We start from the raw sequence: 13,029 nt of genomic DNA, 5'->3' as shown, positions 1-13,029 counted from the left end.
AATGGCACTAAATTCATATCTCTCAATAGTTACCCTGAAGGTTAATGGGCTAAATGCCCCAATGAAAAGACACAGGGTATCAGAATGGATAAAAAAACAAAACCCATCAATATGCTGCCTATGAGAAACTCATTTTAGACCCAAAGACACCTCCAGATTTAAAGTGAGGGGATAGAAAACAATGTACCATGCTAATGGACATCAGAAGAAAGCCAGGGTGGCAATCCTTATATCAGATCAATTAGATTTTAGCCAAAGGCTATAATAAGAGATGAGGAAGGACACTATATCATACTCAAAGGGTCTGTCCAACAAGAAGACCTAACAATTTTAAATATCTATGCCCCTAACATGGGAGCAGCCACCTATATAAACCAATTAATAACAAAATCAAAGAAATACATCAACAGTAATACAATAATAGTAGGGGACTTTAACAGTCCCCTCACTGAAATGGACAGATCATCTAAGCAAAAGATCAACAAGGAAATAAAGGCCTTAAATGACACACTGGACCAGATGGACATCACAGATATATTTAGAACATTCCCTCTCAAAGCAACAGAATAAACATTATTCTGTAGTGCACATGGAACATTCTCCAGAATAGACCACATCCTGGGTCATAAATCAGGTCTCAACTGGTATCAAAAGATTGGGATCATTCCCTGCATATTTTCAGACCACAATGCTCTGAAGCTAGAACTCAATCATAAGAGGAAATTTGGAAAGGACCCAAATACATGGAGACTAAACAGCATCCTTCTAAGAAATGAATGGATCAACCAGAAAATTAAAGAAGAATTGAAAAAATTCATGGAAACAAATGATAATGAAAACACAATGGTTCAAAATCTGTGGGACACAACAAAGGCAGTCCTGAGAGGAAAATATATAGCGGTACAAGCCTTTCTCAAAAAACAAGAAAGGTCTCAAATACACAATCTAACCCTACACCTAAAGGAGCTGGAGAAAGAACAACAAAGAAAGCCTAAACCCAGCAGGAGAAGAGAAATCATACAGATCAGAGCAGAAATCAATGAAATAGAAGCTAAAAAAACAATAGAACAAATCAACGAAACTAGGAGCTGGTTCTTTGAAAGAATTAATAAGATTGACAAACCCCTGGCCAGACTTATCAAAAAGAAAAGAGAAAGGACCCAAATAAATAAAATCGTGAATGAAAGAGGAGAGATCACAACCAACACCAAAGAAATACAAAAAATTATAAGAACATACTATGAGCAACTCTATACCAACAAATTTGACAATCTGGAAGAAATGGATACATTTCTGGAGACATATAAACTACCACAACTGAACCAGGAAGAAATAGAAAACCTGAACAGACCCATAACCAGTAAGGAGATTGAAACAGTCATCAAAAATCTCTAAACAAACAAAAGTCCAGGGCCAGATGGCTTCCCAGGGGAATTCTACCAAACATTTAAAGAAGAATTAATTCCTATTCTCCTGAAACTGTTCCAAAAAATAGAAATGGAAGGAAAACTTCCAAACTCATTTTATGAGGCCAGCATCATCTTGATCCCAAAACCAGACAAGGATCCCATCAAAAAAGAGAATTACAGACCAATATCCTTGATGAACACAGATGCAAAAATTCTCACCAAAATACTGGCCAGTAGGATCCAACAGTACATTAAAAGGATTATTCACCACGACCAAGTGGGATTTATTCCAGGACTGCAAAGTTGGTTCAACATCCGCAAATCTATCAATGTGATACAATACATTAACAAAAGAAAGAGTAAGAACCATATGATACTCTCAATAGATGCTGAAAAAACATTTGACAAAGTGCAACATCCCTTCCTGATTAAAACTCTTCAAAGTGTAGGGATAGAGGGCACATACCTCAAAATTATCAAAGCCATCTATGAAAAACCCACCGCAAATATCATTCTCAATGGAGAAAAACTGAAAGCTTTTCCGCTAAGGTCAGGAACATGGCAGGGATGTCCGTTATCACCACTGGTGTTCAATATAATACTAGAAGTCCTAGCCTCAGCAATCAGACATTTTAAAAGAAATTAAAGGCATCCAAATGGGCAAAGAAGAAGTCAAACTATCACTCTTTGCAGATGATATGATACTATATGTGGAAAACCCAAAAGGCTCCACTCCAAAACTGCTAGAACTTATACAGGAATTCAGTAAAGTGTCAGGATATAAAGTCAATGCACAGAAATCAGTTGCATTTCTTTACACTAACAACAAGACAGAAGAAAGAGAAATTGAGGAGTCAGTCCCATTTACAATTGCACCCCAAACTGTAAGATACCTAGGAATAAATCTAACCAAAGAGGCAAAGAATCTATACTCAGAAAAGTCTAACGTACTCACGAAAGAAATTGAGGAAGACACAAAGAAATGGAAAAATATTCCATGCTCATGAATTGGAAGAACAAATATTGTGAAAATGTCTATTCTACCTAAAGCAATCTACACATTTAATGCAATTCCTATCAAAATCCCATCCATTTTTTTTAAAGAAAAAGAACAAATAATCCTAAAATTTATATGGAACCAGAAAAGACCTCAAATAGCCAACGGAATATTGAAAAAGATAGCCAAAGTCGGTGGCATCACAATTCCGGACTTCAAGCTCTATTACAAAGCTTTCATCATCAAGAGAGTATGGTACTGGCACAAAAACAGACATATAGATCAATGGAACAGAATAGAGAGCCCAGAAATAGACCCTCAACTCTATGGTCAACTAATCTTCAACAAAGCAGGAAAGAATATCCAATGGAAAACAGACAGCCTCTTCAACAAATGGTGCTGGGAAAATTGGACAGCCACATGCAGAAAAATGAAATTGGACTATTTCCTTACACCACACATGAAAATAGACTCAAAATGGATGAAGGACCTCAATGTGAGAAAGGAATCCATCAAAATCCTTGAGGAGAACGCAGGCAGCAACCTCTTTGACCTCAACCGCAGCAACTTCTTCCTAGGAACATCACCAAAGACAACAGAAGCAAGGGCAAAAATGAACTATTGGGATTTCATCAAGATCAAAAGCTTTTGCACAGCAAAGGAAACAGTAAACAAAACCAAAAGACAACTGACAGAATGGGAGAAGATATTTGCAAATGACATATCAGATAAAGGGCTAGTATCCAAAATCTATAAAGAGCTTAGCAAACTCAACACTCAAAGAACAAATAATCCAATCAAGAAATGGGCAGAGGGGGCACCTGGGTGGCTCAGTGGGTAAAAGCCTCTGCCTTCGGCTCAGGTCATGATCCCAGGGTCCTGGGATCGAGCCCCACATCGGGCTCTCGGCTTAGCGGGGAGCCTGCTTCCTCCTCTCACTCTCTCTGCCTTCCTCTCTGCCTACTTGTGATCTCTGTCTGTCAAATAAATAAATAAAATCATTAAAAAAAAAAAAGAAATGGGCAGAGTACATGAACAGACATTTCTGCAAAGAAGACATCCAGATGGCCAACAGACACATGAAAAAATGCTCCACATCACTCGGCATCAGGGAAATACAAGTCAAAACCACAATGAGATACCACCTCACACCAGTCAGAATGGCTAAAATTAAGAAGTCAAGGAATGACAGATGCTGGCGAGGATGCGGAGAGAGGGGAACCCTCCTACACTGTTGGTGGGAATGCAAGCTGGTGCAACCACTCTGGAAAACAGTGTGGAGTTCCTCAAAAACCTGAAAATGGAGCTACCTTATGACCCAGCAGTTGTACTACTGGGTATATATCCTAAAGATACAAACGTGGTACTCCAAAGGGGCACGTGCATTCGAATGTTTATAGCAGCAATATCCACAATAGCCAAGCTATAGAAAGAACCTAGATGTCCGTCAACAGATGAATGGATAAAGAAGAGGTGGTATATATACACAATGGAATACTATGCAGCCATCAAAAGAAATGAAACCTTGCCATTTGCAACGACATGGATGGAACTATAGGGTATTATGCTTAGCGAAATAAGTCAATCAGAGAAAGACAACTATCATATGATCTCCCTGATATGAGGAAGTGGAAATGCGATGTGGGGGGGTTAGGGGGGTAGGAAAAGACAAAATGAAAGAAGATGGGATCAGGAGGGAGACAAACCATAAAAGACCCAATCTCAAAAAACAGACTGAGGGTTGCTGGGGGGAGGGGGGACGGGAGAGGGTGGTGGGGATATGGACATTGGGGAGGGTATGTGCTATGATGAGTGCTGTGAAATATGTAAACCTGGCGATTCACAGACCTGTACCCCTGGGGATAAAAATACATTATATGTTTATTAAAATAAATAAATTAATTAAAAAAAAATTTTAGAAAGTAGGCACATCCACAAATATAGAACCCACAAAGAATGAGGAGCAACTGTATTTTTTTTTTTTTTTTTTGGAAACACTGGCTCCCACTAGATTCTGAAAGAGACCATGACACAAAAAGATTAAAGACTCCCCTGTAATACTCTCTATCAGCCCACATTACTGTCCTTCCCTCAATTTGATCTTGTGGCTATTGGATTCTGCCAATACCCTGCTCCCTTGCCCTCCACACCCAGAATACCAGCGCAGTTACCTTTCTCTACACTGCCTCCTGTTGTTCAGGCCTTGCCTGTGTGACAAGTGTGCCCTCTAGTATATGGCATATGTTTACATCATTATCATAATAATATATATATCAGTGAGATGAAAGAAACTCGTGATTTGGTTTCATTTGGAAGAGAGATGAATTGAAAGTTCTAGTTAAGGCACCAGAAAATACGTTTCACGACAGCAATAGTTTTTTCTGTCTTGGCCAAGGTCAGATAACACAGGTGGTCTTTTCAGGAAGCTGGCCTCCAACACATTCAGCAGCACCACACCGTGATGCATGGATAGTGTCAATGCCAGTCTTGCTTTTCCATTCAGGGTTGTGCAGGCTTTGAGAGGAGTGATGCTGTAGGGCTTTTTTCTTTAAAGGGTGGATGGATCACTTGAGAGCAGTAGAAATTCTTGACAAAGATGCTGTCAGGAAGATAAATATAAGCACCTGTGAGGTTTCAGTATGCAAATAGTGGGCACTTACTGAGATCAGGAAAAAAATCTTTCTGTTTTTTTCGGCAATAACTGAAATCTAGATGGTTTATGAGACTTCTTGGAATCTGTCTTTATCCTAGAGTAAATTTTGTTGACAGATGAGGCAAGTCGTTTTAGTAATACCATGCTTTCAGACCCATGTTGTAAGTTATATCAAATCACATAGAAAGGCAGTATATAATGTTTAAGAAGTAAGGTTTTGGAATCAGAACTGGGTTCAGATGTAGGCATGGCCAACTACTAGTTGCAAGACTGGAAAATTTCTTTAAAATCTCTGAGCCTTAACCTCCTTATTAGGTACAATAGGAATAATAATAGTACTTACCTCATAGGATCATTTTAAAACCTCACTGGCATAATATAGGCAAAGTGGTTACTATGGTGATTTTTTTTACCTTGGAACAATAGATGTTTTATTATTCATGTTTTGATACCCATCTAAAACTCCATGTGTGAAGTCCATACATATGCTGGAGCTCGCTCATTTCCTGTGCACTTGGAGTCTGTGTTACAGTTTGTAAAGCTGACTCAGGACTACTTTAAACACTAACCAGTGCCTCTTTCAAGGAATTGGGCAGGACATTTGTCATGTGGGCAGAAAGCAGGCTTGCTCAGCTCCAGTTGACTTATATCGTTATATAAATTGGCACTGGATGAGAAAGGATATTGGGTTAGACACACAGTGGTTTGATCCAGAATATTGGTTCTACTGATCATTTTGAAATTGGTTTCATTGGAAGTATTTTCCCTGCCAATAAGTAAAAAGATCTCTTTGCTGTGTTGCATGGGCGCTAGTACTTGCCGTCTTGCCATTGAAGAAAACTGCATCTTTGACATTCATCACTAGACTAGAACTAAGTCAATCATGGTAATAATGGAAGGGAAACTGATACACTTCTTGCATGTGTGTGAGGTGGTAGCATTTACTGAGCAGTTTTCCTAATAAGGAAAACAGAGGTTTTGAGAAGTTGAACAGCAAGTCCAAGTCCACACAGGTAGTAAGTGGAGGAGCCAGGTTTTGAACCAGGATGTCCGGTTCCAAAACTCTGTGTTCCGTAGCATATATCCTCTAAACCCAGTGAAGCTTTTCTAGGGTCTTTTCCCCCTATCTGAGGTAAAAGCTTATCAGATCCTCTGGGGAAGACTGTTTCTTGGGAATGCCCTATCTTTGAGAAGAACTACATGCTAGATGATGTTCCTAATGAAATCTACTTTCTGGATTCTTTCTAAAAGATTTTTCTTTTTTAATTAAATGAAGCTATTTTTAACTAAATTAGCTCAGGATGACAAACTTTTATGTCAGACCACAACCTTCATTTCTGTTTTGGTTTGGATTTTTTGGCATTCCTTAGGGTTCATGGTAGACCTGGTGCAGACAGAGGTGAGGTTTGTGCTGACTCTCCTAGTTTGAAGGACCAAGAGACTCAACTTCTGCTATGTCCGTTGTCCAAAGTCCCTCTTTCAGATCCACTCCATGTTCAGGACAACCTCATGACTATACAAGAAGTCCTTGACCAACGTAAGACCTTTCCAGATTCTTAAATTAGCAAGTTACTTATTCTTTAAAATGCAGTACTAACTATGTAGGTGATAAACTGTGGACAAGCATTAGTACTTCCAGGCTGTACATAATGCCAAGCGGGTTTTTATTTCCTTCCCAAGAGTTACTCTGTATGTGAGTAGAAGGACAGAACTTGGTCGTGCTGGTAAGTTAGGGGAGCCCAACAGGCTTATAACTTTTGGAGTGCAAATTAGTGCTTCATTCTGTATTTTTCCAGTTTGCTGCAGAGGACAGGTATTGGTCTTGAAAACAGTTCTTATTATACCTTTTAAATTATGTAATGGCACAATTAATATCCATCGAGGATTTTTGTGACCACTAAACTGTTAAATTCTCAAATGCCAAGGGCCTGTTGTATGTTCTGAGGGAAGCTAACAGGTAAATCCTACTAAGAGAGAAATATGGATGAGTTTTTAAGATGCATTTTTACTGCGCCCTAGGGCTTCCCTGAAGGGCTATCATTCCCTGACTATTTTGAATAAAAGGGGAAGGAAATGAGGGAGGAAAAGCAAGGTTCAAAGTAAGACAGGGTTCTTCAGGGAATGTCTCTGAATAAAAGGAAATGGTAGAGAAATTCCCAAGTTTAGAATGTATGTGTGTGTGTTTGTGTATGGGGGTGTGTGTGAAGGTCAGGTTGAGGGGAAAGAAATTAAGGAGAAAAAAAGTTCAAGAAAACTTAGAATTTACAGTTTGGCAGAAGGCAGACCCCAACCAACGTCCTCTTTCCTTCAGTCCTGATTTGCTGGCCCCAAACCTCACCAGCTCCGAACTCCATCTTCCAGAGAGGGATGCGATGGGCAACGACTTCCAGAATGCAGTACAGTTTCTGCAGGTGGGGTGGGTGGTGGTGTCTATTTTTCCCTTTTCTCTCTTAGAACAGCCTTCCTGCTCAACACCAAGCTTTCATTTCCTCCTTCCTCATTAAAAAAAATTACAAAGTCAAACTATAGGCGGTGGTACCAGAGCTTCAGCTGCATGCAAATGAACTGATGGCTTTGGAAACGCATCCGACATGCAGCCTAGGAAAGGAAGCTGTCCTGCCCCCTGCCATCGCTTCACGAAGAGACAGCCCCATATTCCTGCTCACTATTCAGGTTGCTCTTCTACTTCTTAAAAAGTTAGCTCCCTATTTATTCCTTTTCTTAAATAAACTTTTCTTGAAGCCAACTGAAGTTTTCCTTCCACTATGCACCATTTCCTAACTACCCCTCAAGGTAGGTCTCATTATTTGTCCCCACCTTCATGCCCTCAACCCTTCTAGCACCCTCTTTGCACTTTTGCTTAACGAGGTTGCAGACATCCTCACTCCGTGGGGTGGTGGCTGCCCTGACAGCCATCCACCAAGCAGAACACACTTGCTGACAGCAGCATCTCCAGTTCAGACATTCCTGCTTCATCCCCTTGCCACCTGTTCTGAGCAGATGGGAGGCTGCCATGGCAGAGGCTGGTGCTAAAATGCCACTCATGCACTTTGCAAACCAAAGAGCTTATATGTGCAGGAGTGGGGGTTTTATTGTTGAAGTACAAAAACAAAACAGGTTGTTTCCTACAGTTGTTTTCATTCATAAATTTCTTCCAGTCAGCCTAGGTGGTTGGGATAGATGATTGGGAACAAGTGTATCTCAAGCTCCAGTCTCCAGTGAGCACGTGGGAACTGTGCGATGTGGGAGGGTGGCAGGAAGGTGACTGCAGCTCATCTAATTCCCTGCAGTCCAACCTGGGCTTTGAGCCCATGTCTTTGTAATCACCCAGCCTCATGGGTTGTTGCCCAGTTTTCTTTTAAGAAATAGTTTGGTCTCATGCAACCTTATTGGAGAACTTAACAGGGGCCCATTAGAACATCAAGAAATACAGAAATAATAGTGATGTGGATTTATACCAATACTTCACAGTATGGTATTTCACAGAATGTAGTCTATTCTCAAGCGAGTAGGATAGTGCAAATTTTGTTTTTCTTTTATAGGTCTTCAAACTTCTCCCAGAGTTTTCACTATTGTGTTCTAAACGTCAAGGTCCCACGGGTATTTAACCAAAAAGCCTTTCAGATTTTGGAAGAGCCAGAAAATGCCTATATCCTAAAACTACTTCTGTTTGCCTCCGCTCTAGGTGGACACTCTGGAGGTGATACGACATCCCGAAGAAACCACCAACATGAAGAGGCAGACCATGGCTTCTTACTTCCGGGTACGGAGTCCTTTTGATCTCTATTCTACCTGTTTCCAAAAAGGACTGCCATCCCTTCCTGTGAGGGGCCCAGATATGATGGAATCAGTGAAATAAGAGCAAAGCACAAGAGTTAGTTAAGGTGGGAGTGTGGGGAGAGAAAAATTATAGTGGAGAGCCCACCTCTACGTATATGTTTTCTGATTTCAGAAAGATCAAATGAAATCCCATGTGTCTACAGATGGGACACTCTCTGTCACTGGCACAGAGCCTGTCCATTCAGTGTGCTGATTCTATTAGTATTTGAGCTGCTCCTTGGCCTTAAAGCTACTGGAATCCACTGCTTTTCCAGCATATTTACTGAAAAATAAAGTTAATAAAATTCCAGAAGGTGGCTTATTAAGTTCACATCCTGAGGGAATCTTAGTTTTAACTTTATTTTCCTAGATCAAATTGACCCATTGCCAGACACAGTTATTTCCCATCTCTGCTGCCCCAATTCTTGATATTTCATCTAGTAAAATGACTCCTTTGAGTAAAAATGTTGTGCCTAGAAGGGCTCTGTTAAATGCACATTATATAGGAAAGATATTAAGCAGACACTTTTTACCAATTCACACAGATTTGTTTATCTTCAAATTATAAAGCAGTAGGGTTGGAAGCCCCTTAGAGATCATGTCCCACTGGGAACTAAGGTCTAGGCAGCTTTGTGGTGGAGAATGCTATTAGGCCAAAGACAGAATTACTGATCTCAGGTTGTAGGGTGGAGTTGCGATAGGAAGGACTCATCAGGGATGGGAGTCGAGTGGTCATGAGCTGGAGTTGCTGAAGCAGGCCGGAGGACAGGACCTGGGAGCCAGCACCATGGGGGAAGGCTCCATGGAAAGCTAGCAGGTTCAATTAGCACCCAAATCCAAGAAATCTGACCTCATCAGCTGTATACTTCAGAAGTAGACTAAAATTGGGCCCAGAGGGTGTGAAGTGGGCCCAGAGGCCTTTGAGTCCAGCACTCTACCCTCATGCTGATTCTTGTTACAGCATCTCTGACAGGTAGATATTTAGATCTTATTTCATCACTCTCATGGTTGGACATTTCTAATTGCCATATATTTCTTACCTTGAGACCTACCCTAGTCCTGTCCACTTTAGTGGCTGTATCCTCCTAGTGTCTTGGGGTACAAGGTGTGTGTGTGTGTATGTGTGTGCGTGTGTATGTCCCCATTCCGGGGGATTTGGAGGCTTTGAGCCACCCTGTGGGATCAACTTCAAGATCCTAGAGGCCCTCTCTCAGAAGAAGCCACCTTTGCCTTATGATTTTTCAGAAATATATCCATGACAATCAGTTTGGTTGTTAATTCCAAGAAAGAGAATATAGTGGCAAGCTAGGTAATACCATTTTGGATCAGTGGAGGTGTGATTATGAAATAAAGGGACTGATTTCCTGTGTAGCTGTAATTGCCCCTGAAGGTGTGTCCACAGAGAAGCTCCAAAAGTGGCTGCACCTTAGGAGCAGCTGAGGCAGTCCCACACAGCAGTGCTTCTCCATGCGCCCTCTTTCTGTGGGAGCCCCCCGCCAGCCACTAGATGAATGTTAGTTGACCTTCACAATAGTCTCCTTTTCTTCAGTTTTTCTTGTTTTCTTTGTCCTTTTCCTCTCTTTCTTATTTCTCTTCTGCTTTATTACCAGTGGTATCAGTAGGATTTGCTTAGACCTTCCGGTGGTTCTTAGGCTGAAGAAGCAACTGACCCCTTTCCTAAAAGCTAGACCTTTTACATTACAGGTACAGTTTATGGAGTACTGCGTTAGCATACCACATAAGCTGGTTCTGGTGATGGCATTACAGGGTAACCTAAGCATGTTCTTCGACAGCTAAGTTTCTGCCACATAGGGATATTGCTTGGCACTTGGTGATATTTATGTTTTAAAGATTCATCTATTTGTTTTCTTTATTTTTAAAAAATTTATTTATTTGTTAGAGAAAAACCATGAGCTGGGGGGAGGGACAGAGGGAGAGAGAGAGAGAGAATCTCAAGCAGACTCCATGCCAAGTGAGGAGCCTGCTGCAGGGCTCAGTCCCACGACCCTGAGTTCATGACCTGAGTCGACATCAAGAGTTGGATGCTTAACTAAATGGAGCCACCTAAATGCCCCTCATCTGTTCATTTTGGGAGAGAGAGAGTATGAGTGTGAGCATGTGAGCAGGGGGGAGGGTCAGAGGTAATCTCAGATGCCTGGCTGAGCAGGGAGCCTGACACAGGGCTTAATCCCACCACCCCAAAATCATGACCCGAGCCGAAATCAAGAGTCGGACACTCAACCAACTAAGCCACCCAGGTGCCCTGGCCCTAGGTGATGTTTCAAGAATGATTTTGAATCCACAGGCAACTATAAGTACTCCTCAGAACCTATATTATCACCCCCTATAGCTGGTTTCTTTTTCAGCCTTATAAAGGCCTGTGAGTTGTTTACAAGCCCACAAACTGCTCTAGAGGTCCCCGTGGGCCTGTGCCGTAATTATCCATTATGTTTGTGGTAACCTCATTTCCTGTGTATTTTTCCCCCTGGTAGTATTCTCTGATGGATCTGCTCTCCAAAATGGTGGTCGGACAGCCCCACTTTGTGCGCTGCATTAAACCCAATGATGACCGAGAGGCCCTGAAGTTCTCCCGAGAGAGTGTGCTGGCCCAGCTCCGCTCCACAGGGATCCTGGAGACAGTCAGCATCCGCAGGCAGGGCTATTCCCACCGCATCCTCTTTGCAGAGTTTGTGAAAAGGTCAGGCCAACATCTTGGGAAATGCATTCTGTTAAATATAGCTGTCCTGTGGCTATCCCTGTCCCCTGGGACTGCTCCTCCTGCTTGTTTGCCTCCTAACATGTAACGGGCTAGTTACCAGCTACCATTTACTTGCTGAAATGTTGCATTTTTATTGTGCTCCATCTAAATTGCTGTGCTCTGGAGGACAGGATAAGCACCCTTCTGACCACTTTTTAAAAAATAAAACATCCATAGATATTTATATATTACATATATCCTTAGGTTTCAGAGCCTCCAGATATTTAATTGACATGGTGAAAGTGTTCCTTCTTAAGTGGGTCAAGATTCTAGTGGATGTGAATACACCCAAGCAGCTGATCCTCTCTTAGGCTAAAACAATATTATGGTATCATAGGATTGTTAACATTTATATAGCACCTAGAATGCCCTAGATGTATAATCTCATTTGATCCATAGAAAAATGCTGTAAGCTATGATCTGTTATTATTCCCATTTTACAGATGAGGAAATTGAGGCACAGAAAGAAACGTAAGTGACTTTTCCAAGGTCCCATGCTAGTAAGTGGTAGAGCAGAAATTTGAACCCATGCAGTCTTCAGCATCCATGTTTAATCTCCTTGGTCCATTGCATTCACTCAATGTTTATTGAAATGTTTTGGTGTTTTTTAGACCCAGAAATTGACTTTATCTAGGAGTGAAAACCTGTTCTCATCTATACAAGGTCATAGGGATGCATTCTGTGTCATGTGATTACGGGTAGAAGTTTTATAAAACTTTCTGTGAGGAAATAGATAGAGGGCAACAATAACAAGAAGCCACCTGTGAGATACACTGCTATCTGAGGACACTCAGAGAGGAAAATTAAAACCCATTTTAATTTTTTTTATTTTAATAAACATATAATGTATTTTTATCCCCAGGGGTACAGGTCTGTGAATCGTCTGGTTTACACATTTCACAGCACTCATCATAGCACATACCCTCCCCAATGTCCATTTCCCCACCACCCTCTCCCATCCCCCTTCCCCCCCGCAACCCTCAGTCTGTTTCTTGAGATTGAGTCTTTTATGGTTTGTCTCCCTCCCAATCCCATCTTTTCATTTTTTCTTTTCCTACCCCTCCCCAAACCCCCCCACCTTGCATCTCCACTTCCTCATATCAAAGAGATCATATGATAGTTATATTTCTCCGATTGACTTATTTCGCTAAGCATGATACCCTCTAGTTCCATCCACGTCGTCGCAAATGGCAAGATTTCATGTCTTTTGATGGCTGCATAGTATTCCATTGTGTATATATACCACGTCTTCTTTATCCATTCATCTGTTGATGGACATTAAAACCCATTTTAAAATTTGCACCCCATCAGCCATCTTTAGTTTCTTTTTACCTGTTTTCTGGAACTTGTGCCCAAGGTCATTTTTCCAACTTTTTCTCCAGGAAGAATGGAT

The 13,029-nt window shown here is 41.2% G+C and overlaps 1 protein-coding gene across 1 annotated transcript in view; it reads left to right on the top strand.

The window, feature by feature from the left end:
• Window positions 1-13,029, top strand: part of MYO3B (myosin IIIB) — a gene marked incomplete at both ends in the record, with an annotated part of 377,682 nt that overhangs the window by 214,032 nt on the left and 150,621 nt on the right. The window contains 2 exons of the mRNA XM_080799209.1: window positions 8,745-8,822; window positions 11,371-11,576. Of these exons, the coding sequence (XP_080655335.1) occupies window positions 8,745-8,822; window positions 11,371-11,576 (284 nt within the window). The remainder of the gene's footprint in view (window positions 1-8,744; window positions 8,823-11,370; window positions 11,577-13,029) is intronic.

This window comes from Martes martes (assembly GCF_963455335.1).
Source record: "Martes martes genome assembly, chromosome: 3".
Taxonomy (NCBI): Eukaryota; Metazoa; Chordata; class Mammalia; order Carnivora; family Mustelidae; genus Martes; species Martes martes.
Note: the sequence above shows the minus strand (reverse complement) of the source record. Positions and strands in the feature narration are given on the sequence as shown.